The sequence below is a fragment of the Salmo trutta genome, chromosome 9, assembly GCF_901001165.1.
Source record: "Salmo trutta chromosome 9, fSalTru1.1, whole genome shotgun sequence".
NCBI lineage: Eukaryota > Metazoa > Chordata > Actinopteri > Salmoniformes > Salmonidae > Salmo > Salmo trutta.
Window position 1 is genome coordinate 9,284,950 of NC_042965.1, and position 26,793 is coordinate 9,311,742.

The window sequence follows — 26,793 nt, forward strand, 5'->3', positions numbered from 1 at the left end:
TTTCAATGCTCTAAAATATCTTTAATATCTTTACATTTAGAAAAAATGTCATTGTAAATGTCATGTAACTTCATTACAAATTTCCTCAAAATGGAAAACTTAAACTATATCAGAATTTTTACACTTGACTTGTGACAAGAAAGAGGTCAGGGTGCTTCCATTCTCCATGCTCCTCTTTCCATCCTTTTCTGTCCATCCTCTTCTCTCCACTATTTTCTCTGTCCTCCTCCTGCCTCTCAGGGGGAGACCAGGCTGCAGTTGAAGTGTGGGGAGGACAGGATGGCGCAACAGCCATTGAGAGAAGCCATACTGAATCTTCCTTCCAGAGTCATGTTAGAAGGGCTAACCACACTGGGATACAACACACACACACACACACACACAGTGGTTTAGCAAGGTTGATAGTACATGGACACACACACATACACACAGCACATGCCGTTTTGCACCTCGCAGCCCTCCTTTTTTTTAACACGAACATTCCATTCCATTAGTTTTAGCTATACTTGCTGATTACATAATGAATTGACCTTGTGGCAGATTCCACAATATTGGATGTGTCACGTCCTGACGAGTATAGAGTATATTTGGTTATTGTAGTTTGGTCAGGACGTGGCAGAGGGTAGTTGATGTATGTATTATGGGGTTTGTCACTGGTCTATGTCTGTGTTTCTATATCTAGTTGATTGGGGTTGGACTCTCAATTGAAGGCAGGTGTGTTGAGTTGCCTTTGATTGGGAGTCCTATATAGTAGGGTGTGTTTGTCTTTGTTTTTCGTGGGTAGTTGTTTGAGAGCACTGCTTTTGTTGAGCCTGCTTCTCTGTTCCTGTCGTTATTTTGTTTGTTGTTTTTCCGTGGTGTTCTCATTGTTATAATAAATATGTTGAGCACGCAACCCGCTGCGCCTTGGTCCCATTCTCTCTCTCACGACAGCCGTGACAGAACTACCCACCATACCAGGACCAAGCAGCGGAGGATATCTGGCGAGGACCGGGGAACACGGCTGGTAAAGGAGCCCGAGAGGCAGCCCCAATAAAAACAATTTGGGGGGCACAAGGGCAGTTTGGCGGGGCGAGGATGGAGCCCCAGGCCAGCTCCCCATACCCTTTTTAGGCAGAGACGAACTGGACAGGTCCCGTGCTTTGGGGTGATGGGTTCGGTGGCGAGGCCGAGCATTTTCAGGCCAGTACGCACAGTACCAGCGCCCCGCATGTGCCAGGGGAACGTGGGCATCCAGCCAGTAGGGGTGATGCCAGTCCTGCGCTCAAGACCGCCAGTGCGCCTCTACGGTCCAGTGTTTCCTGCTACACGCACAAGCCTTGATGTGCGTCAGCCCAGTCTGACTCGGCCTGTTCCCGCTCCCCGCACTGGCCCTAAGGTGCGTGTGCCCAGACTGGCACATCCTGTACCAGCCCCACGCATCAGGCATCTAGTGCATCAGCCCAGCCTCGCCAGTCTGGTGCCGCCAGAGCCGCCCGCCAGTCAGGAGTCGCCAGAGCCGCCCGCCAGTCAGGAGCCGTCAGAGCCGCCCGCCAGTCAGGAGTCGCCAGAGCCGCCCGCCAGTCAGGAGCCGCCAGAGCCGCCCGCCAGTCAGGAGCTGCCAGAGCCGCCCGCTAGTCAGGAGCTGCCAGAGTGACCCGTCTGTCCGGAGCTGCCAGAGTGGCCCGTCTGTCCGGAGCTGCCAGAGTGGCCCGTCTGTCCGGAGCTGCCAGAGTTGCCCGCCATTCCGGATCTGCCAGAGTGGCCCGCCGTTCCGGATCTGCCAGAGTGGCCCGCCGTTCCGGATCTGCCAGAGTGGCCCGCCGCGCCGGATCTGCCAGAGTGGCCCGCCGCGCCGGATCTGCCAGAGTGGCCCGCCGCGCCGGATCTGCCAGATTGACCCGCCGCGCCGGATCTGCCAGAGTGGCCCGCCAGCCGGGCGCAGCAAGGGTCGCCCGCCAGCCGGGCGCAGCCAGAGACACCCGCCAGCCGGTCGCGGCAAGAATCGCCCACCAGTCGGGCGAGGTCAGGGGCGCCACTTAAGTGGACTACGTCAGGGATGGAGCAGAGTCCACGTCCCGCACCTGAGCCGCCTCCCATATAGGTGGGTTGGGGAGGGGGGGTGTAGCACTGTGCCGTCGTTGACGGCAGCCACCCTCCCTTCCCTCCCTTTTTGTTTAGGGGATTTTTCTGGTTGTTTTGGGGTTTTTCTGTGTTTTGTGTAGGTGCATTCCGGGGTCTGCACCTTTGGGGGGGGGGGGGGACTGTCACGTCCTGACCAGTATAGAGTATATTTGGTTATTGTAGTTTGGTCAGGACGTGGCAGAGGGTAGTTGATGTATGTATTATGGGTTTTGTCACTGGTTTATGTCTGTGTTTCTATGTCTAGTTGATTGGGGTTGGACTCTCAATTGAAGGCAGGTGTGTTGAGTTGCCTTTGATTGGGAGTCCTATATAGTAGGGTGTGTTTGTCTTTGTTTTTCGTGGGTAGTTGTTTGAGAGCACTGCTTTTTGTTGAGCCTGCTTTCACTGTTTCATGTCGCTAGTTTGTTTATTGTTTTCTTCCGTGATGTTCGCATTATTTTATAAATAAATATGTTGAGCACGAAACCCGCTGCGCATTGGTCCCTTTCTCTCTACGACGACAAGCGTGACAGGATGATTCTTTAGATCCTGATCCCGTCCCGATGTCACAGAGTAGCTACAGATTATAGTGGGTGTATCGACAACGAAAAGTGAGCAGCTGATTGGCAGAGTCGAGTGTTATGTGCAGGAAGTCATCCCCTTTCTGTTACATTTTCGGATGAGCCGAGGAACCTTTCAGGTAATTTGCATGTCTAAACAGCCTCTGTTTTGATTAAAGTAGCCTAAATAAAGTTCATCTCAAATGATGTAGCTAGCTATCCAGGGGCGCAACTTTCACTGGGGTCGGGGGGACATTACCCCCCCGCACATTCAGAAATTGCAATTTGCCCCCCCCCCCCCAGTTGTATAATTGCGCTGTGATACAAAATGTGACTCCGATGTGCTTTAGGACCATGTAGATGCCTAAGACTGTTTTCCGCCTTCAGCCAGCTGGATTTAGGACCGCACAGACACCACAGAGCATGTAGACATGTTATATTAATGGCTAGCATATAGGACAAGCACAGGAGAGATGAACAGAGGCAGCTGCTGTCTGTGTTGTGCTTTTTCTCTGATTAGTAAAGCAAGCAGAGCAGAAACTGGCTACTCTTTAGTTGATCAATCTAGCTGGCAAGGTAACTGCTGTTTGACAGAAAAGTACAGCTCGTACTGTAACTGACATACTACGTTAGTTAATGTTTCATACCATCTCGACTGATGTGAATGAACTACTAGCAGCTAGTTAGCTAGCTAGTGGCTACCACAGCCAGTTCAGCTCTAGCTAGCCTCTTGGTATTTTTAGGTAGCAGTAACGTAAACTCACTCACTTTTGTACATTGCCTTGGTCCGTAAAATTGACCTTATTTTAGCGCTCAAAAAACATAATACTTCCAGATCAACTGTAATGTCAATACCATTGTAAAGCACAATTTCTCCCCTTTCCAACAAAATCAATGACATTAGCTCCACGCTGCCCGTTTCTGCATGATTCAAGGGTGGGGTAGCGATAGTGAGAACTAATGCGTGATAGTGAGAAGGACAGATGTCGTGTGGGAAAACTGCTTTTTTTCACTCGATCTGTCCAACTTATCACCTTATCGCCTCTAAAATGTTAATAAAACACTATTAAGAGTTTATATAATGTGTCATTACATACCTATTTGAAGGTTTGTGTCGAATTTGAATCGGGTTTTTAGGACGGTGCTAAAGTGATCTTCAGAAGTAAACAGCGGCTTTGAGAGTCATGATCGCATGCAGTGATGACGCAAAAAATGACTAGGTATCTCCCCTTTACCCCCGTCACTGTCCATTTCTTGTTTTTATGATGAGAGAAGTGCTACACCTGGTGGACAGAGATTGTAAGACAGAAATAGTTGCTTTATGCGTGCTGTACGTTACGGCATGACACGTCATGATGTAACGGATGGTCCGTTTTTTCAACTTTTCTCCAATACTATAGAGCCATTACCATGTCGATCAACGCTTGAATAGAAACGTAGTTCACACCCCAGATTTTGAAGTCAACACAGTCGCTACAGTCCCGTTAGTTTTCTTTGCAGCCTCGTTTGAATGTCGCGGTTGCGCACATTTGTACGGAATGGGGTGAGTTTACGTTATCTATCAGCTGTTGTGTGTATTGAAATGTTTTGTAGCCTTTGTTTTGTCCTGTTTCAACAGAAGTAAATTTGATTGTGTCATTGTACCATTAGTTAGCAGAGCTAGTCAAAAGCTATTCTTTTTGACTCAATCACACTAGACCTGAATCAAACAATGAAACCAGCAGCCAAATGACTGAAGACCGATATTGTGATGTTTTTTCAGTGCAATGTGAGTTTTTATTAGTCAGTATAGCAATGGAACGTTATTGATCTGTCAGTTTCCTCACAGCTAATTCCCTACTTTTCACACAGACACAGTATAAACAGCTCTACAGGCATCACTGTCATGGTGCACAGTCAGTACGCAACACTATGCTCATCATGTCTTAGCAGGATGAGACGGTGACAGGTGTCCCTGCAGGGTCAGACAGCCAGGGAAGACCACTCTACAGAGCTCAGGTACATTTTGCAGTATATTATAACAATCAGTGAATGGATACAAAGTTCCATCTTGAGTTGATGGGTAGGCTACAGTCTGGGATAAATGGTTATTTAGATTGTTTAACCATTGATTCTAGTAATGTATAAATGTACACCAATGTAATTCTTTGTCATGCCTTATCTGAGCAGTATCAGATGGTGACAAGGGTCTCACCAGGGTCAGGCAGCCAGGGAAGACCAGTCTGTGATGGAGCTGAGGGGAATTTTTGCAGATACAACACTATTTTCACTGTGCAGCAAACACTGGACAAGCAAGAAGCTTCATGCTATTTTAAGAGTCTGACAAACCTCAAGTTGATCTCCAAACTGTATCAAGGGTTGATAGAGGCTTTTCCTGATGACACACAACATATAAAACAAAAATGTGAGGAAGACCTGGGAGACGCTATTGATGATGATGAATGGATACAGATATGTTAGAATGCCGAGTCATGTTCATATAATCCCAGACATAAATGACTGCAGTTTAAGACCATCCATAGAACGTACTATATGCCAGTGTAACTGAATATCATGCACACAAATGTAACTATTCTGCTGGAGGTGTCAAACACAAAAACAGGACCTATTTGCAGACAGTGCATTCGGAAAGTATTCAGAACCCTTGCCTTTTCCCACATTTTGTTACATTACAGCCTTATTCTAAAATTGATTGAATTGTTTTTTTTTCTCCTCATCAATCTACACACAATACCCCATAATGACAAAGCAAAAACTGTTTTTGAAATTTGTGCAAATATACATATTTTTTTTACATAAGTATTCAGACCCTTTACTCAGTACCATAAACAATTAATGAACATGCACCTGTGGAATGGTCGTTAAGACACTAATAGCTCACAGACGGTAGGCAATTAAGGTCACAGTTATGAAAACATAAGACACTAAACAGGCCTTTCTACTGATTCTGAAAAACACCACAGGAAAGATGCCTCGCAGTGGCAGACCACGTGTAACAACACCTGCACAGGATTGGTACATCCGAACATCATACCTGCGGGACAGGTACAGGATGGCAACAACAACTGCCCGAGTTACATCAGGAATGCACAATCCCTCTATCAGTGCTCAGACTGTCCGCAATAAGCTGAGAGAGTCTGGACTGAGGGCTTGTGGGCCTGTTGTAAGGCAGGTCCTCACCAGACATCACCGGCAACAATGTCGCCTATGGGCACAAACCCACCGTCGCTGGACCAGACAGTACTGGCAAAAAGTGCTCTTCCGTGACGAGTCACGGTTTTCTCACCAGGGGTGATGGTTGGATTCGCGTTTATCGTCGAAGGAATGAACGTTACACCGAGGCCTGTACTCTGGAGCGGGATCGATTTGGCGGTGGAGGGTCTGTCATGGTCTGGGGCGGTGTGTCACAGCATCATTGGACTGAGCTTGTTGTCATTGCAGGCAATCTCAACGCTGTGTGTTACAGGGAAGACATCCTTCTCCCTCAGGTGGTACCCTTCCTGCAGGCTCATCCTGACATGACCCTGCAGCATGACAATGCCACCAGCCATACTGCTCATTCTGTGCGTGATTTCCTGCAAGACAGGAATGTCAGTGTTCTGCCATGGCCAGCGAAGAGGGGGATCTCAATCCCATTGAGCAAGTCTGGGACCTGTTGGATCGGAGGGTGAGGGCTAGGGCCATTCCCCCCAGAAATGTCAGGGAACTTGCAGGTGTCCATGTGGAAGAGTGGGGTAGCATCTCACAGCAAGAACTGGTAAATCTGTTGCAGTCCATGAGGAGGAGATGCACTGCAGTACTTAATGCAGCTGGTGGCCACACCAGATACTGACTGTTACTTTTGGGACACATTATTCCATTTCTGTTAGTCGCATGTCTGTGGAACATTGTTGAATCTTGTTATGTTCATACAAATATTTCCACGTTAAGTTTGCTGAAAATAAACGCAGTTGACAGTGAGAGGACGTTTCTTTTTTTGCTGAGTTTATATTATTCATAAGGCCCCTTATCTAGCAACAGTTACCACAAAGGGCAAATAATCCAAATGTAAAAATGTCAAAGTATGATGTAAAAGCACAATGTAGTCTACGTTGTGAACGGTAAGCCCATAATGAGCAATACACAACTGTATCGTTGCTAATTGCCTCTGTGTAACAGTGGTGAAGGGCAAAACTGTAAGATGACAGAATCAATTTTTTTTTTTTTCAGATATTGTGTGAGGAACTCAACCCTCTCCTTCCCTGCAGATGAGAACGCCTGGAGGATCACGTCTTGGCCTCTCTGTGGCTGTTGGCAAACCAGGAGAGCTTTTGTGGTGTGGCCGACTGCTTTGGACCAAATGCAGGACAACGGGCTGATTTCGTGAGACAATTGCGGGACAGTGTGGCACAGCCAGCAACCGATGGGCCAAACCGGTCAGACGCTACAGACGATTTTGTGGGAAGGCAAAAAAGAAAATTATATCTCAAGCTTAAACTGTCTGATTTTGCGGGGATTTTTAAAATTATTATGCTAATTAGATTTCTGCGGGCCGCAGACATTGACTCTAGGGTATATTATTAAGGCAGACTTCTAAAACGGAATTGAGTGAAGTAGCAGCAAATAGGCCTATGTTGAATGATGAACAACTTATGAGCATGGAGAGTGTCACGTCCTGACCAGTAAAAGGGGTTGTTTGTTATTATAGTTCCGTCAGGGCGTGGCAGGGGGTGTTTGTTTAGTGTGTTTCGTTGTTTTTGGGGCAATGTTCTATGTTAGTCTATTTCTATTTCTATGTCTGTGTATATTTATTCTATTTCTATGCTTAGTTTATTGGGTTGACCTTCAATTGGAGGCAGCTGTTCCTCATTGCCTCTAATTGAAGGTCCTATTTAATAGGGGTGTTTGTTCATTGGGATTTGTGGGTAGTTGTTTCTCCGTATAGTCATTTGTCAGTGTTGTCATTTGTCGTTGTTTTGTTCAAGTGTTTTGTTTTGTTTCTTTAATAAATAAGAAGATGAGCATACACATTCCCGCTGCGTCTTGGTCCACTCCATACGACGAACGTGACAGAACTACCCACCACCAACGGACCAAGCAGCGGGCCCAGGAGGAGCAAGGATCCTGGGCCAGGGAAAGAAGGGAGTGGAGGACATCATGTACATGGGATGAGGTAATGGCAGGGGACAAGACCCTGTCATGGAAACAGGTGGAGACAGCGAGGGAGGAACGGCGACAGTACGAAGAGCGAGCCCAACGACGGAAGCACGAGAGGCACACGGGTAGTTTGGCTGGGCTAAGGGTGAGCCCTAAGCCAACTCCTCGTGCTTATTATGGGGAGCAGCGGATCATGAAAGCGCTGGTCTATGCGGAAGTGCGCACGATCTCGCCCATGCGCACGCACAGTCCGGTGCGAGCGATCCCAGCCCCTCGCAAGTGCCGTGCTAGAGTGGACATCCAGCCAGGTAGGAGTATGCCTGCGCAGCACATCTGGCCACCAGTGCATCTCCTAGGCCCAGGCTACCCTGCGCCTGCTCTACGCACGGCAGCCATCAGGCCTCTGCACAGCCCAGCTCGACCTGTGCCAGCACTCCGCCCGTGCAGGGCTACTGTGACTACCCAGCCAGGACGGGTGGTGCAGGCTGTGCGCTCCAGACCTCCAGTGCTTGTTCATGGCCCGGTGTATCCAGTTCCTGCTCCTCGTACTAGCCTTAAGGTGCGTGTCCCTAGTCTGGCGCCTCCAAAGCCAGCACCACGCACCAGGCCTCCAGTGCGTCAGCCCAGCCCAGTACGTCCTGTTCCTGCTCCTCGCACTAGCCTTGAGGTGCGTGTCTCCAGTCTGGTACCTCCAGTACCAGCCCCACGCACCAGGCCTCCAGTGCGTCAGCCCAGTCCAGTTCGTCCTGCTCCTGCTCCTCGCACTAGCCCTGTGGTGCGTGTAAATAGTCTGGCGCCTCCAAAGCCAGCCCCACGCATCAGGCTTTCAGTGTGCAGTCCCCGCCCAGAGCTTCCGACGACAGTACCCCATCCAGAGCTTCCGGCGACAGTTCCCCGCCCAGAGCTTCCGGCGACAGTTCCCCGTCCAGAGCTTCCGGCGACAGTGCCCCGTCCAGAGCTTCCGGCGACAGTTCCCCGTCTAGTGCTTCCGGCGATGTCCTACAGTCCGGAGCCTGCAGAGACGGCCCACAGTCCGGAGCCTGCAGAGACGGCCCACAGTCCGGAGCCTGCAGAGACGGCCCACAGTCCGGAGCCTGCAGAGACGGCCCACAGTCCGGAACCGCCAGAGACGGCCCACAGTCCGGAACCGCCAGAGACGGCCCACAGTCCGGAACCGCCAGAGACGGCCCACAGTCCGGAACCGCCAGAGACGGCCCACAGTCCGGAACAGCCAGAGTCGCCCTCCAGTCCGGAACAGCCAGAGTCGCCCTCCAGTCCGGAATCACCAGAGTTGCCCTCCAGTCCAGAACCGGCGCAGCCAGAGTTGCCCTCCAGTCCGGAACCGGCACAGCCAGAGTCGCACTCCAGTCCAGAACCGGCGCAGCCAGAGTCGCCCTTCAGTCCAGAGCTCCCAGAGTCGCCCTCCAGTCCGGAGCTCCCAGAGTCGCCCTCCAGTCCGAGGTCTCCAGCGATGCGCATCAGCCCGAGATCTCCAGCGATGCGCATCAGCCCGAGGTCTCCAGCGACGCACCTTAGCCCTGAGCCTTCAGCGGGGGTGGACAGGTTAGGTTGGGGACTAAGGCCAGAGCCTGAGCCACCTCCATAGTAGGAGGATTGGGGAGGGGGGATGTAGCACAAGAACCGTCGGTGACGGTGGCCAACCTCCCTTCCCTCCCTTTAGTTTGGGATTATTTTTGTTTTGGGGTTTATTTTTCTGTTTTTTGTTTAAGGTGCATCCAGGGTCTGCACCTTTGGGGAGGGGGGGGGGGGTACTGTCACGTCCTGACCAGTAAAAAGGGTTGTTTGTTATTATAGTTCAGTCAGGGCGTGGCAGGGGGTGTTTGTTTAGTGTGTTTCAGGGTTTTTTGGGCAATGTTCTATGTTAGTCTATTTCTGTGTCTATTTATTCTATTTCTGTGCTTAGTTTATTGGGTTGACCTTTAATTGGAGGCAGCTGTTCCTCGTTGCCTCTAATTGAAGGTCCTATTTAATAGGGGTGTTTGTTCATTGGGATTTGTGGGTAGTTGTTTCTCCGTATAGTCATTTGTCCTTACGGGACTGTTTTTTCGTCGTTGTTTTGTTCAAGTGTTTTGTTTCGTTTCTTTAATAAATAAGAAGATGAGCATACACATTCCCGCTGTGTCTTGGTCCACTCCATACGACGAACGTGACAGAAAGCTTCACAATTTTGAAGAAATGAACTTATTGCCTTTCTTTCAGTCTAAGAAGGGCCCTTCACTTAATTTTGTAGCTCTTCGTAAGAAGCACACTTTTTGTAAGTAGTTCATTTAGCCGGAAAGGATTTGATTAATGTGATTGGTTGAAGATATGACACAATCTGGTGGTCAATCTAGAAAAAAGAAACGCACACCTATAAAGGCGAGGTGCTGGCTGGCTAGCGGAGTAGAACACTAGAAAATAAAGGAAAGCCGCACACTCTAAGAGCTCAGATGCAAAAATTGAATAACCAACGTTTCGACAGCGAAGCTGTCTTCATCAGGTTATCATCACAAACACTGCGAGATGAGTCATTTATATAGTGTCAAGAGACACACAGGTGTTTGTAATCATGGCCAAGTATGGCCTAATATCATTGGTTAACTCAAATATTTAAAAAAAAAAAGGTATACAAAGAACATACAAAAAGACAAACAAATGGATAACATACGATCATAGCATTTGTAGTCTAAAATGTATCTAACAAACAATTACAATGGCAAAATCGCAATAATCACAAGAATGGCTTCAGATCAAAGTCTATGTTTAGACCGAAGGGAGCAAGGGTCTTTAAATTAAAGATCCAGGCAGCCTCTCGTTTTAACAATAAATTATCAATGTCACCCCCTCTCCTCGGGGGGGTGACCCGCTCTTAGAGTGTGCGGCTTACCTGTATTTTCTAACAATCTGGTGGTCACCCTACCCCCTCCAACAAACATGCACACTGGTTGTACCTGTGGTAGAGCTCAGTACAGCAGGTGAGGAGCTGAGTGCTGTTAATGACTAATGTGGAGTTAAACTCTTCCTTCAGGAAGTCTTCACACAGCAGCTCTGGGATATACAACATACCTGGGAAGACACACAAACACATACAACCATGATGTCACAACAGAGGATAATGCATGATGATGACAAGATTTATAACGCACACTGTTTTGGGGGTTACCTGCGATGCATGCTGTCATGAAGCATGCCACCGTGCCTGAGATAAGAGCTCTGATGGCACACCTGGAAATATCACCCCTCCGCTCTGGGGCCATAGCCGCTATAGCAGGTAACGTTACAAAAAAAAACGTTTGAAGAACACTACATCAACCATACTGCCACAGCACAGCCACAACACACCAATAAACAGAGACAGTGTTACAGCAGAACAACATTGCAATGGTTTAACATACAGTAACGTATTTGAAGAACCTCACAAATGAAACATATTCTCGCAAGATCAAAGTGGTGTCTCAACAATACTATAATACCAATAGGACAAAACACACTGCATTTGGAGTTCCTAGGGGGGAGGGGCTAGAGGTTGATTTGAGATCCAGGATAGGACAGATGTTAGAGGGCTTGACTCACAGAGGCCTCCGATCACCACACCCAGAGAGCTGATGTTCGCGAAGCCACACAGAGCATACGTTGCTATGGTTTCAGAGTGGACCTGGGGGACAGAAAACAGCCCGGGTCTAAATCTATTTAGATATATATTAAATATGCAACAGCCAATCGTCATCCATGCAATACGCAACAAGCCATTAACATTACGTACGCAAAAGTTAAATTACCATAAATGATATACACAAAATTGATCTGTTACTGAAGCACACATTGTTTCTTCACCAAATACAAGCAAATGCAACGATAAATCCTTGATACAGAGCGCACTCGTAATGTCAGAACTGATTTAGGGATTTAGTGGTCCAAAAATATTTCCACCATTTATGGAGAGTCTGATGTAGACCAATCATATTTGAAAAGTTGAATAAAGAGAGTAGTCTGTGTGTGTTTGTCTGTCCGTCCGTCTGTCTATCTAGGAAAAAACAGATAGCCAAATATCAATTCAGTGCCCATATTACCACTTAGTGACCACTGACATCACTCACAGACAGGTACTGCTTAACGTCATCCACGTACTCTGGGCCTCTGTCCTCTCTCCTCTTGATGAGTTTTGCCAATCTCTCATAGGCCACAAACTCATTGAAGAAGGTCTTGTAGCCAATCAGCTCACCCACCATGAAGCTGTCCTCCCAGGCCACACCCATCAGGAAGGAGAAAGGCATGAATACGTACGAGCAGATGATCTGTCATCAGAGAGAGAGAGAGAAAAAGAGAGAGGGACAGAGAGTCTGTGTCTTAGGGAATCATTGATTTCTATCCAGCTTGTATTTAGTGTGTCTCTGTGTCTGAGTGCTTCTATGTACATGCACACTTGTGTGTCCTCACAGAGAAGCTGAGCTGGGGGTAGTTGAACATGTTGCCCAGCCATGACAGAGCGCCATTGAGGAAAGCGAGCAGGGCCAGGAAGGCAATGAGGTTGACAGCGATGTTGGCCACCAGGACAATAGAGGAGGATGCTCCGTGAGACGCTGCCTCCAGCAGGTTACTGCTTTTCCTAGACAAAACCAGAAAAGACACTCAGGCTCATACTCATTAGGCAGACATTGGTACTTGTGTGCGTACGTGCGTGTGTGTAGATGTGTTAGTGTCTCACCCTGTGTCCAGTTTGAGGCCTTTCTTGGCTGTGACTTTGGGGATCTCTGTCTCTGGCCAAAAGGTTTTGGCGATAGCCAGGGAGGCCGGGGCTGACATTACGGAGGCTGTCAGCAAGTGGGATGCTTCAACCTGTATGTGTGTGTGTGTGTGTGTGTGTGTGTGTGTGTGTGTGTGTGTGTGTGTGTGTGTGTGTGTGTGTGTGTGTGTGTGTGTGTGTGTGTGTGCATGTGTTGGGGGGTATATGTGTCCAATGTGAGGGGTAAGGAAGAGGTGAAGCTCAACATTTTAAAGGCCCAGTGCAGTCAAAAACATGAATTTCCTGTGTTTCATATACAGTGCATATACAGTGCATTGGGAAAGTATTCAGACCCCATTTTGTTAGGTTACAGCCTTATTCTAAAATTGATGATAAAATAAACGATTGAATCAATCTACACGCAATAACCCATATTAACAAAAATATGTTTTATGAAATATCACATTTACATAAGTTTTCAGACCATTTACTCAGTACTTTGTTGAAGCACCTTTTGCAGCAGTTACAGACTCATATCTTAATGGGTATGACACTACAAGCTTGGCACACCTGTATTTGGGGAGCTTCTCCAATTCTTCTCTGTAGATCCTCTCAAGCTCTGTCAGGTTGGATAGGGAGCGTTGCTGCGAAACTATTTTCAGGTCTCTCCAGAGATGTTAGATCGGGTTCAAGTCCTGGCTCTGGCTTGGCCAATCAAGGACATTCAGAGACTTGTCCTGAAGCCACTCCTGCATTGTCTTGGCTGTGTGCTTAGGATTGTTGTCTTGTTGGAAGGTAAACCTTCTCCCCAGTCTGAGGTTCTGAGCGCTCTGGAGCAGGTTTTCACCATGGATCTCTCTGTACTTTGCTCCGTTCATCTTTCCCTCGATCCTGACAAGTTTCCCAGTCCCTGCTGCTGAAAAACACTCCCTCAGCATGATGCTGCCACCACCATGCTTCACCGTAAGGATGGTACCAGGTTTCCTCCAGACGTGACGCTTGACATTTAGAGTTGGTTTCATCAAAGAATCTTGGTTTCATCAGACCAGGGAACCTTGTTTCTCGTGGTCTGAGAGTCCTTTAGGTACCTTTTGGCAAACTCCAAGTGGGCTGTCATGTTTATTTTACTGAGGAGTGGCTTCCGTCTGGCCACTCTACCATAAAGTCCTGATTGGTGGAGTGACCATCGGGTTCTTGGTCACCTCCCTGACAAAGGCCCTTCTTCCCCAATTGCTCATTTTGGCCAGGCTGCCATCTCTAGAAATAGTATTGGTGGTTCCAAACTTCTTCCATTTAAGAATGATGGAGGCCACTGTGTTCTTGGGGACCTTCAACGCTGCAGAAATTTTTGGTTACCCTTCCCCAGATCTGTGCCTCGACACAATCCTGTCTCGGAGCTCTACGGACAATTCCTTCAACCTCATGGCTTGGTTTTTGCTCTGACATGCACTGTCAACTGTGGGACCTTATATAGACAGGTGTGTGCCTTTCCAAATCATGTCCAATCAATTGAATTTACCACAGGTGAACTCCAATCAAATTATATAAACATCTGAAGGATGATCAATGGAAACACATTTTAATCAATGGAAACTCAAGCTCAATTTCGAGTCACATAGCAAAGGGTCTGAATACTTAGGTAAATAAGTTATTTTTAATTTTTTGTTAATTTGCTAAAATGTCTAAAAACTTGTTTTTGCTTTGTCATTATTGGGTATTGTGTGTAGATTGATGAGGATTTTATTGTATCCATTTTCGATTAAGGCTGTAACGTAACAAAATGTCGAAAAAGTCAAGTGGTCCAAATACTTTCCGAAGGCACCGTATTTCACAGCTATAAGGAAGGTGAAATCTTAGTTAATCGTTATATAAATGGATTATTCTACATTTAGGAAAAATAGAAGCAATTTCAAGCCTTATTCATACAGTTCTGTTAAATAGGAAATGTCAAATTTTACATTTTATTTCATATTTGTACTGTGTACTTGAGCTTCTTTGACTACACCAGAAAGGTGGGATTTTTACCTTACTTGGAGTATGCAGCCTTATTAATTATTGTTTATGGCCCTCTCATGATAAATATTTACTTTTGGGGATTACATAGATTACATTTAGTTAAATTTAAGAGACACACAGAATGGATAAGCACATGGTCAATTGGGTGAGATTTCAGTTGTGTCTTTGGTAGAAAACAGAGGTTTGAAATTGTTTATTGACTTTCCTCCTCTTTTCTCTCCTCTTTTCTCTCCTCTTCCCTCTCCTCTTGCCTCTCCTCCTCCCTCCTCTTCTTCTCTTTCCTCCCCTCCTCCCACCCCTCTTCCACTGCTCCTCCTCACCCCAAAAGAGATGAAGGCTCCCAGTACGCTGCCAGCGATGGTGGAGAACCCTCCTGTCATCACGGCATGGATCTCTGACAAGGTCAGCTGGGAGATGTACGGACGAATCAAGAGTGGAGATTCTGTCTGAGAGAGAGAGAGAGAGATAGAGAGAGAGAGATAGATAGAGAGAGAGGGTAATACTCCTTTGCTTGGCTGTCACAGATTTCTCTTTTACTGCCCAGCACATCTGTCACTCATACTATTCTCACCTGTCCCACAAATATGTTGCCAGCGGCGACCATTGACTCAGTGGGAGAAGTTCCCATAGTAATCTGCATTATGAAGCCCAGCTGGAGGTATGCACAGACAAACATAAACAACGGTGCAAACGTTTCTGTGCCAAAATGATACTAAGGTATGCAACATAAAAAACAATAATGCTGGTCACATGAGCAGGTATCGTGGGGAACATGTCCCACCGTAAATTACAACCTTGATACAGTACTATGTGGAGGCTGGATCATCATTGTCTAATTTAGTCACTTGTACGATGACTGAATGAGATTTGAATGTATGTGATGTGATGACTACCTTGAGGATGAGCCACTGCATGAAGCCAAGGTGGTAGAGTATAGAGATGACAGTGCTGAAGAACACTACAATAGGCAGAACCTGGAAGCAGAGAAGAAGAAAAAATGACAGTGTTGGGTTTCTGTCTTTTCTTTTCTCTTCATGTCATTTTCTCACAGTCTCTCACGTATACAGACATACTCATATGATCCTGTACCTGGAACGCGAAGAAGTGGTCTGTGTATTTGTCGCCAAACACAAACCTAGAGCTAGTGCCAGTGTAGGACAGAAACACCTGGGTGAGAGAGGAGAGATGTTTCAACACAGACTGAACTAATCAGGTCACTCTTTCCTAACAGGTCTACTCTACTGGATATCTGCTGAGGGTGCTGGGACACGGGACAGGGTAATGTGATTGTGCTGATGAGAGTGACATTAGCAATGTGGTCCAAATGAAAACGAGGGCCTTTGTGCTGGCTAATACTTGTAATATCAATGATCCAATTGATGTACATTTTGCCCTCTGCTTGACTTTCCTTGGATAGTACACAGTAGATGTATATTGTACCTCCACTTGATGGCCCAGCCAGTCTACAGCAGTGAATCCTGCTTTGGTTCGGAGGATGATGAGTCCAAACAAGAACTGTAGCGCCACACCCCACAGTAAAGTTCGCCATGACACCTATACCACACACACACACACACACACACATAAACACACAGGTAGACACACGCACAAACGTACAGGCTTGCAGGGAAGCACACACATGAACATACATCCACCTGGTCACTCAGAACTACAGCGAATGGTCTTCGGAACCATACAGAGTTGAGGCATTAGGGGTGTTTGTGTTTGTTGGTTTGCCATACCCTGAATGGGTTCCTCGAGAACACCAGCATGAGCATTACAAAGAAGAGGAGTCCGGAGAAAGAGACTAGCTGCCGCGATCCCTGTTTGGCCGTGTCAAACACCAGCCAGCACACCACTGCCACCAGCAGCAGCACACACACCACCCTGCACAGACAGACAGACCGACCGACCAGAGGTAAGAGACCAGAGGAACAACAACAATGATCACCGAAAGGACCACACTTCCAGGAAAATGTTCATATTATACGGAAAAGAGAGAGAGAGTGAGAAGGAGAGAAAATGCAGTTCTCCCACCATTTGACCCACAGCCAGTGTGTGTTGAGGGTGTTCCTGGCGGGTTGCAGGGCGTCCCAGAGGCGGTGTCCATAGCGGCCCATCAGCCAGTCCCACAGAAGAAAGAAGACAGCCAGCAGGGTCACCACCAACAGGGCCAGAGCACGCTGCAAGTTCAGCACGCATGCCACGATCACCACGGCAAAGTAACCTGAAACACATACAGGCTGTGTCCGAAATTGCACCCTATTCCCTATTGAGTAGTACTTTTTATCATTCTGGGTATTAACATACTGTACGTATAGTAGAATACACAACATGCAATTTCAGAATTTGGTAGTGCATCAGGAGTTTTCCTTGACCTTTTAGCAGGCACTCTTATCCGGAGCAATTATGGTAAAGTGCCTTGCTCAAGGGCACATCAACAGATTATGACCTTGTTGGCTTGGGGATTCAAACCAGCTACCTTTCGGTTACTGACCCAACGCTCTTAACCACTAGGCTACCTGCCGCTCTCTTGTTATGTCAGTCACTGTTAACCCGTGTCAGCTAACATTTGCTTTACAACGTGGTAATTCATGAAAAGTTGGTCTTCTATAACTTTAATTTCGCAGAAGAGTAGCCTGGATAGGCATCATTTGGCTGCCATTAAACGTCTTAACTAAATCATCATAATTTTCACAGGCAACATTTCCAGTCAATTTAGTCACAGGCAATTTATTTCAGTTGTAAAATGTGCTATTCTTTCATTTAGATTTGTCCTATTTCAATTTCGTTGTTCCTTATAGGATGTTAACTCATTGGGGCAGGAGTGTATATAGGGGGTGTATATATATATAGATATATAACCTTTATTTAACTAGGCAAGTCAGTTAAGAACAAATTCTTATTTATAATGACGTCCTACACCAGCCAAACCCTGACAACGCTGGGCCAATTGTGCGCTGCCCTATGGGACTCCCAATCACGGCCGGATGTGATACAGCCTGGGGTAGACCTAGTGAACGCAGACAATGACCTTTCCCACTGTCTAGTAGCCTACCAAGCTGGCTTGACACCATAATAACATCAGATCAGCTGGTCTGATCAGTTAATTCCGCTGTTCTTTTTGTTGTAAACACAGTTGTTTTCACTCGGAGCTCCCGTTAGTAGCATGTTAAGAAATCCAGCGGTAACCGGCAGGTGCGCGTTATGTTCTGCCTGTCCATTGCAATGCACCCATTGTTATTATACAATTGTAGGCTGCTTCACGGAAGGATGATGACTCCCTATAGAGGCAGGAAATATCCTCCTTTGTGTCATGGTGCAGCTAAAACCACCGCGTGCTGAATGGGTCTAAAACTAAAAAGCTGGTGGTAGACTTCAGGAGGAAGAACGAAAGCACATCACCTGGGATCAATAATGGGATCACCTGGGGATGGTGATAGATGACAAGTTGCAGCGGAGAGAGAATACCACCATGGTTTTTAAAAAGGCTCAGAAAAAGGCTATTCTTTTTAAGGAAGCTCAGATCCTTTGATGTCTGCCCAAAAACATTCAAAACGTGTTTTAATAGTGTTGTGGCTAGTGTTCTGTTCTACAGTGTGATCTGCTGCAGGGGTGGGTAACATCACTAGGGATGATGCCAACAGGTTTAACAAAATCATAAGAAGGCTGGATGTGCCATCGGCACCCACCTGGACAATCGAGGATCCACTTATCCAGGATAAGCGGATCCTCGAAAAGCTCAGGAGCATAGAGGCCAACATTATCCACCCCTTCACAGAATCTGCTTGTAGAATCGCAGTGTGATGACAGATTTATTTTACCTAGATGAAAAACAGAACGTTTCCACAGATCTTTTTTACCAATTCCTTTTTTTTTCAGAGTGAATGCTGATTCGACTTTTCCTGGACCTTTCTTCCCAATAACTAAAGGTACGAGAGGGCCTGCGCATGTGCAAGATTTTTTACGTAGCTACTGCTCACTCTGCTGCCGCTTTCCCTTCCTTCCTCCCCACGGGGATGATCAGACGTCTTTGCCTGGTGTAGTCTACAAACTTTGACATGTTGTACAATAGACATGATCGACATGTTGAACAACAAAATCAAAGAAGTTATGTAACAGTAGGCTATTGCAAACCTAAGAACAACACAAACAGGCAGTTTAAATAAGGATCCAACCCTTTTTTTCAATTTTCGCCTAAAATGACACCCAAATCTAACTGCCTGTAGCTCAGGACCTGAAGTAAGGATATGCATATTTTTGATACCATTTGAAAGGAAACACTTTGTGGAAATGTGAAATTAATGTAGGAGAATATAATACATTAGATCAGGTAAAAGGTAATACAAAGACAAAGTGTTTTTTTGTACCATCATCTTTGAAATGCAAGAGAAAGGCCATAATGTATTATTCCATCCCAGGCGCAATTTAGTTTTTGGCCACTAGATGGCAGCAGTGCATGTGCAAAGTTTTAGACTGATCCAATGAACCATTGCATCTCTGTTCAAAATGCTGTATCAAGACTGCCCAAATGTGCCTAATTGGTTTATTAATACATTTTCAAGTTCATAATTCTGTACTCTCCTCAAACAATAGCGTAGTATTCTCTCACTGGAATAGCTACTGCAAATTGGACAGTGCAGTTACATTAACAAGAATTTAAGCTTTCTGCCCATATCAGATGTCCTGGGAATGTTTTTTGTTACTTCCAACCTCATGCTAATCACATTAGCTCAACCGTCCCGGTCAGGGTCACCGATCCCGTAGAGGCTAAGTAGCGATTTATGTTCTTTTTTCAGGAGGGAGTAGGCTACATATAGCTATTGAGGCAAGCAATTTAGATGGCATATCAAAACACAAGCAAGACACAGACAGGCAGTCGTATAGAGATTTAAGTTCTTTCTTCCCCATCATTGCAAACATTGGCAAAGTAGTGGGCGAAAAGCAGTCAAAGTAGTAGTGTTATTTTTCAGCAACTCAGGCGACGATATGGCAGTATAAAGATGACACCACAAATGGACAGGTGTTTAGAACGTTGATTGACTATGCCCTGCTTTGTGCTACTCCAATATCCTTAGTTACAACAGACAGAGAAGATTCTAAATGAACCTCCAAAATGTATTTATTTTTGCAATGTCCGTTCAAATAGCCACAGGCTTTTTCATTCTGCTATTCAGAAATATGAGGCTACTTGATCATGTCAATCAAATTGGTTGAGAAGAGGGTGAGTAAAGGGAGAAACGGGAAGGGTTGAGCAACAGATACTTAGCAAACATGAAGGGATGGGGAGGGTGAGCAGCAGCTACAGTGTCTTCAGAAACTATTCATATAACTTATTCCACATTTAATGGCAACAATTGCCCATTATTCTTTTCAGAATTCTTCAAGCCCTCACAAATTGATTGTTGACAATTGCTAGACAACCATTTTGAGTACTTGCCATAGATTTTCAAGTAGATTTAAGTCAAAACTGTGACTCGGGCACTCAGGAAAATCCAATGTCTTCTTAGTAAGAAACTCCAGTGTAGATTTAGTCTTGTGTTTTAGGTTATTGTCTGGCTAAAATATGAATTAATTATGTTATACCTGTCACAGCTAAAGTGTGTGAGAAATATTCAGTAGGGTTTCTAACCAAATATGGTTTGTTTTTTAATTGGACTGTATTGCAAGGCCTGCTGCTGGCTTTTCGCTTGGCCCACTCTATAGCCCCCAATGCATTACACTGTAATACAGGGGCATGGGCTCCCCTGCCAGGCCCACCCAATCAGATTGAGCAAAAACTAGAAAAAGTATACATTATTATATATTAAAAAAATAATCCTCAGTATTGTGCTTAACTCAATTCATTTTATTTTTTATCTTGAAAAACTCCTGTCCTTAACAATTACAAGCATACCCATAGCATGGTGCAGCCACCACTATGCTTGAAAATATGGAGAGTGGTACTCAGTAATGTGTTGTATTGGATTTGCCCCAAACAAAACACTTTGTATTCAGGAATAAAAAACGTAAATGCTTTGCAAAATGTTTTGCAATGTCATTTTTAGTGCCATATTGCAACAGGATTAAGGTGTTTTAATTCTGTACAGGCTTCCTTCTTTTCACTCTGTCAATTAGGTTAGTATTGTGGAGTAACTACAATGTTGTTGATTCATCCTCAGTTCTCTCCTGTCACAGCCATTAAACTCTGGAAGTGTTTTAAATTCACCATTGGCCTCATGGTGAAATCCCTGAACGGTTTCCTTCTTCTCTGGTAACTGAGCTAGGAAGGACGCCTGTATCTTTGTAGTGACTGGGTGTATTGATGCGCCATCCAAAGTGTAATTAATAACTTTACCATGCTCTAAGGGATATTTTTTTACCAATAGGCGTCCTTCTTTGTGAGGCATTGGAAAACGTCCCTGGCGTTTGTGGTTGAATATGTGTTTGAATCTGTGTTTGAAATTCACTTCTCGACTGAGGGACCTTACAGTGAATTGCATGTGTGGGCTATATGTAGTCATTCAAAAATCATGTTAAAAACCTCTAAAAGTCTAAGCCTATATGGAATTGTTCTAAGATGGTCATACCATGGATCATTCAGCAGTTTGATTTGGAATTTTAGGACCTGTAGGTATACATAAAAAAAAAAAATATATATATACACATAAACTCAGCAAAAAAAGAAACGTCCTTTTTTCAGGACCCAGTCATTCAAAGATAATTTGTCAAAATCCAAATAACTTCACAGATCTTCATTGTAAAGGGGTTAAACACTGTTTCCCATGCTCAGTTTGGTCGGACGGCCACCTCTAGGCAGAGTCTGGGAAGTTGTTTTTACCCTTCACCAGATATATGGCAGCTTTAACACGCCTTGGGAGCAGCATGTCAAAGCAATTCACAGCACTCATAAAGTCAGAAAAAAAAGATACGTCCTCTCATTGTCAACTGTGTTTATTTTCAGCAAACTTAACATGTATAAATATTTGTATGAACATAAGATTCAACAACTGAGACAAACTGAACAAGTTCCATAGAAATTGAATAATGTGTCTCTGAACAATGGGGGGGGGGGGGTCAAAATCAAAAGTAACAGTCAGTATCTGGTGTGGCCACCAGCTGCATTAATTACTGCAGTGCATCTCCTCCTCATGGACTGCACCAGATTTCCCAGTTCTTGCTGTGAGATGTTACCACACTTTTCCACAGGGCACCTGCAATTTCCCTGACATTTCTGGGGGGACTGGCCCTAGCCCTCACCCTCCGATCCAACAGGTCCCAGACGTGCTCAATGGGATTGAGATCCGGGCTCTTCGCTGGCCATGGCAGAACTCTGACATTCCTGTCTTGCAGGAAATTACGCACAGAACGAGCAGTATGGCTGGTGGCATTGACATGCTGGAGGGTCATGTCAGGATGAGCCTGCAGGAAGGGTACCACATGAGGGAGGAGGATGTCTTCCCTGTAACGCACAGTGTTGAGATTGCCTGCAATGACAACAAGCTCAGTCCGATGATGCTGTGACACACCGCCCCAGACTATGACGGACCCTCCACCTCCAAATCGATCCCGTTCCAGAGTACAGGCCTCGGTGTAACGCTCATTCCTTCAATGATAAATGAGAATCCGACCATCATCGTCAGTGAAGAGCACTTTTTGCCAGTCCTGTCTGGTCCAGCGATGGTGGGTATGTGCCCATAGTCGGCGTTGTTGCCGGTGATGTCTGGTGAGGACCTACAAGCCCTCAGTCCAGACTCTCTCAGCTTATTGAGGACAGTCTGAGCACTGATGGAATGATTGTGCATTCCTGGTGTAACTCGGGCAGTTGTTGTTGCCATCCTGTACCTGTCTCGCAGGTGTGATGTTCGGATGTACCGATCTTGTGCAGGTGTTGTTACACGTGGTCTGCCACTGCGAGGACGATCAGCTGTCCGTCCTGTCTCCCTGTAACGCTGTCTTAGGCGTCTCACAGTATGGACATTACAATTTATTGCCCTGGCCACATCTGCATTCCTCATGCCTAATTCCAGCATGCCTAAGGCACGTTCACGCAGATGAGCAGGGACCTTGGGCATCTTTCTTTTGGGGGTTTTCAGAGTCAGTAGAAAGGCCTCTTTAGTGTCCTAAGTTTTCATAGCTGTGACCTTAATTGCCTACCGTCTGTGAGCTGTTAGTGTCTTAACGACCATTCCACAGGTGCATGTTCATTAATTGTTTATCGTTCATTGATCAAGCACGGGAAACAGTGTTTAAACCCTTTACAATTAAGATCTTTGAAGTTATTTGGATTTTTACGAATTATCTTTGAAAGACAGGGTCCTGAAAAAGGGACGTTTTTTTGTTGTTGCTGAGTTTATATATAACATTTGGCCTTTAATACTTTAGCCCATAGAAACGCATTGAAAAAGACATTCATGAAATGCAAAACAGACAGTCAAAAAATAAATCATAAGGAATAAGGTTTTGAAGTGTCTTTCCTATATCTAGGATATATAAGAACGCTAAGGAAATATTTGAGGTTTACATTTTTTTAAACATATTTATCCCCTTGTTGGCACAAATCTACCTCTATACTTCCAATCATTTTTTTAAAACCGGCTACCTTCGGACGAGAACCGTGCCACTTGTGGGAGTCTGAGCAAAACGGAGAACACCATCGTGTTTCTTAGAGTCTCATCTTTCCATAGAGTGATCAAACTCTTCAGACGCAGCAGATGTTTTCTTCAGAAGACCGATTTTCTGGATGTCTCATGGTCTGACAAACAGCTGTAGTTCGGCCTCCTTCCACTGCAGAAGGCCAACATAGGTGGATGCCTACTGTATGCAGCCCATGAAAAAATACATTTTGATGTGGATTTGTAACATTTTATTATTATGTTACTTAGATTGACGCACTGGTGCATCGATAGACACTTGAGGACACTATTACAGCACACAGAGTAAGTCCATGCAACTTATGTGACTTGTTAAGCAAATGTTTACTCTTGAATGTATTTAGGCTTGCCATAACAAAGGGGTTGAATACTTATTGACTCAAGACATTTCAGCTTTTCATTTGTAATACATTTTAAATTCAGGCTGTAACGCAACAAAGTGTGGAAAAAGTTGAGGGGTGTGAATACTTTCTGAAGGCACTGTATGTAAAAAATGGAAAAGTGATTCCGATCTTTAGCTCTGGGGAAAAAAGAAACAGGAGAGCCTCTGCCTTTTTTAAATATTATTTGACGATGTTCTTCTTTTAGTGTCTGTGTGTCCTTTGTTGTGTTTTTATTGGTGTTACGTGTATCGGCTGGTGTAATCTAATTTCCCCTTTGGGGGATTATTAAGGTGCTCTTTTACACAACAAAAGGCAAGTTAGTACTGTTAATGTTTCCCCTAATGGGGAAACTTGGTGAGATAATGTTCAGAGAATGCTTTTTGGGCAAGTTGTTGAAAGGTTTCTTTCTCTAAATACATGTTTGCCAAGGAGTAATGTAGAGCCAGTGTGAAAATCGCAGCCAAGTCTTTGAAGGGCTTTGTCTCCTAAGTAGGTTTACAAGTTTATAAACTTTCCAAGCAGTATCCTCAAATTGTAGTGTATGATACACCCTACTCTGAATCTGAACTTTTAGAAACTGTAAAAACAGTATATTGAATTTTGGATGATAAGCTTACATAGACGTGATGAGTCACATTTATTGATGGATGACTGTTGCAGGAAACATACCCAGACTCCACATTGAAATGATAGGAATTCACCCCCATGTAATTACAGGAAATGTAACCATCAAACACCAAATACAGCATCCACTAACAACTATACTGTATAAACAGCTCATTACTGGTCAGAGGCCTGTATTACAGGTTTTACCTGCAGCCAAGACAATGCCCAACACCAGCCTGATCCGAGTCCTGTGCTCCTCCAGATATCGGTGGATCCCTTCCATTCTCTTTTCCAGGAACCTGGAGGGATATCAAGCAGTACATACACACTTAGGGCTGACTTGGTGTAATTTTGAGGAATTGCTTGAAAATAAATTACCATTGACAAAACCATAGAGACCTTTTCTTTAGCTCCTCTGTGAATTCTGCATCCTCTGATGGCCAATGAGCAACTTCCACATCAATGCAGATAGTGTCCTGTGACAGACAGACAGACTATAACACCCAGAACTTTGTATGTCAGGTGCAAAGGGTATATTGTTAATGATGTACAAATAGTAGGGTTATTGTAGCTGGTAAATTACATTATGGGCCTGTGAACTCCAAATTTTAGAGGTGCAGCGCTCGCGCTTGGCAGATGTGGGTACCTTGTTGGCAATTCAAGTCATGTAAACAGACTTGGATATAGGGTAGTATAGTCTGTCTGAATGTTCACTCTCACTGTGTATATGCAAGAGGTAAAACAAATATTATGCAATCCCAGGTGTGATTTGTTTGCACATTGTGAGTTTAATCTCGTGTTGAGTGTATTATTAATCTGTTCGAGAAAAACTTCACTGTTTTTCTTCGATATCTCGTGATGATGTCCAGTAACTTTGGATGGGGAGAGCACATCACCTTCTGTCCACATTCAGAACCCACATATTTTAGGCAGAAGTTGTTCTCCCTTAGTCTGTTTCTGCTCTCTTGTCAATTCCTTATGGAAATGTTGTTCCGCAAGAGGTAGCAGGTAACCTAGTGGTTAGAGCGTTGGACTAGTAACCGAAAGGTTGCAAGATTGAATCCCCAAGGTAAAAAGCTGTTGTTCTGCCCCTGAACAAGGCAGTTAACCCACTGTTCCTACGCTGTCATTGAAAGTAAGAATTTGTTGTTAACTGACTTGCCTAGTTAAATAAAGGTAAAAATAAGAGAGCAACAGACTGGCACCCAGGCTATTTCTTCTATTGTTTGAGAACAAACCCACACTTTTCTCTATCAGAGTGTATCTCTTTGAAATGTAATTGATTTCAGGCAGTGAATGGAGTGTTGCAGGAAGTGAGAGAGTAAACAATTGAACATGAGTGTATGAAAAACCTAATTTGAATCATCCACACACTCATCCAAGGATTGCACACACACAGCACCAGAGTAGTACATTATCTTGAATGAGAGAAAGGGTCAGCAAGTGAATAGTATTTACGTCTACAGTGAGTGGATATAGAGAATTGTGACTGTGCATTTGTCTGTGTCTGTTTGTGTACCTGCACATCTACCTGTGGATGTATGCTTCTATTGTGTTTGTTGAGTATGAGGATGTGTGTACCCTTACCTGAGAGTGGAAGGCCTGGTTGTCCAGCCCATTTCTCTGGCTCTTCTCTGATAAACCATTCAGCTCCATAGTAAACACCGACTGACTGCAGGTAGGCAGGAAGCTCTCTTATAGGAGACCTGCTCCCGCCTGCTACAAATCTTTACTGCAGACAGGGGTGCTTGTGTGTATGTGTGTGTGTGCATGTGTGTTTCAAGTCCAGTTAGCTTTCGTTTAACTACCAGATTTTTTTTTTTTACTTTCAGGATTGTATATAAAATTAATACAATAATAAAAAAATAAAAATTTAAAAAAGAACTACAATGACGAAGCTGTAAAACATTATCCAATATATAATAAATACTGTTTGTGTCCAATATGAGGGTTTCAGCATGAAAGATCCTACCAGCTCTCACAGTCTCACGTTAGAATTAGAAGTTGTTCCAAATGTCACATTTTGAATTGTCTAAAGTTGAGTTTAGGCATTAACTCCACATTTTTAAGGTTAGGGTTAAGATCAGGCATTAACTCAAAATTCTTAAGGTTAGACATTAACTCTAATTGGTTAAGGTAAGGGTAAAGGTTTGGGATAAAATATCAAAAACAACTTTCTATAGCTGGATTTGAACTTACAACCTTTGGAATCAGAAAGGTATGTCTATCCACCATCCCCGTCTACAACATCCTAACAAAACTGAAACGTACTTGAAGGTAACAGCGCTCACTGTTACTCCTAGTGGCCAGTTTCCAAGTCATCTCCCAACGTCCTCAGACATGGATGGAGGTCAAATACTGATTTGCATCATGGGTGACCTGACAGGAAATATTCTTCATATATTTACATACTTATTTATTTTACTATGTCAATATGTCTTTGTTGTAAATGTTTTGACACCACAATGGAGGCAGTTGTGAAAAAAAGTTAGTTGGAAGAGTTGCAGAGTTAATTGAAAATGATGCCATTGGTGATTAGCTGCTTTCATTAATAAGGCATTTTTTTTCTTGAACTAAAACTCATGGACAATATGGACACAGATAAACATTGAGAAAACATTTTTTTCTATGCA

The 26,793-nt window shown here is 44.8% G+C and overlaps 1 protein-coding gene across 5 annotated transcripts; it reads right to left on the bottom strand.

The window, feature by feature from the left end:
- On the bottom strand, window positions 1–26,002 carry LOC115199818 (solute carrier family 28 member 3). 5 transcript variants are annotated; one of them, XM_029762287.1, is made up of 17 exons: window positions 25,748–26,002; window positions 24,560–24,636; window positions 24,368–24,459; window positions 16,576–16,765; window positions 16,281–16,425; window positions 15,979–16,092; window positions 15,628–15,705; window positions 15,432–15,512; window positions 15,110–15,190; window positions 14,859–14,984; window positions 12,505–12,635; window positions 12,237–12,405; window positions 12,026–12,094; window positions 11,373–11,454; window positions 10,963–11,061; window positions 10,751–10,865; window positions 1–351 (listed from the first exon to the last, which is right to left on the bottom strand). In XM_029762287.1, the coding sequence occupies exons 1-17, from the start codon at window positions 25,814–25,816 to the stop codon at window positions 237–239; spliced, it is 1,833 nt and encodes a 610-aa protein (XP_029618147.1). In that variant the 5' UTR covers window positions 25,817–26,002; the 3' UTR covers window positions 1–236. The 5 variants fall into 5 exon arrangements, with proteins under 5 accessions (XP_029618147.1, XP_029618144.1, XP_029618143.1 ...); XM_029762284.1 differs by having other exon boundaries at window positions 11,897–12,094; XM_029762283.1 differs by having other exon boundaries at window positions 11,888–12,094.
- Between the last annotated feature and the right edge of the window lie 791 nt (window positions 26,003–26,793).

Coding starts and splice junctions, on each gene's coding strand:
- LOC115199818 (XM_029762283.1), bottom strand. CDS start 25,816: ATGGAGCTGAATGGTTTATCAGAGAAGAGCCAGAGAAATGGGCTGGAC. Junction 15,706..15,978: donor GGCTGGGCCATCAAGTGGAG/GTACAATATACA, acceptor TCTCTCACCCAG/GTGTTTCTGTCCTACACTGG. Junction 12,095..12,236: donor ACCCCCAGCTCAGCTTCTCT/GTGAGGACACAC, acceptor CTCTGATGACAG/ATCATCTGCTCGTACGTATT.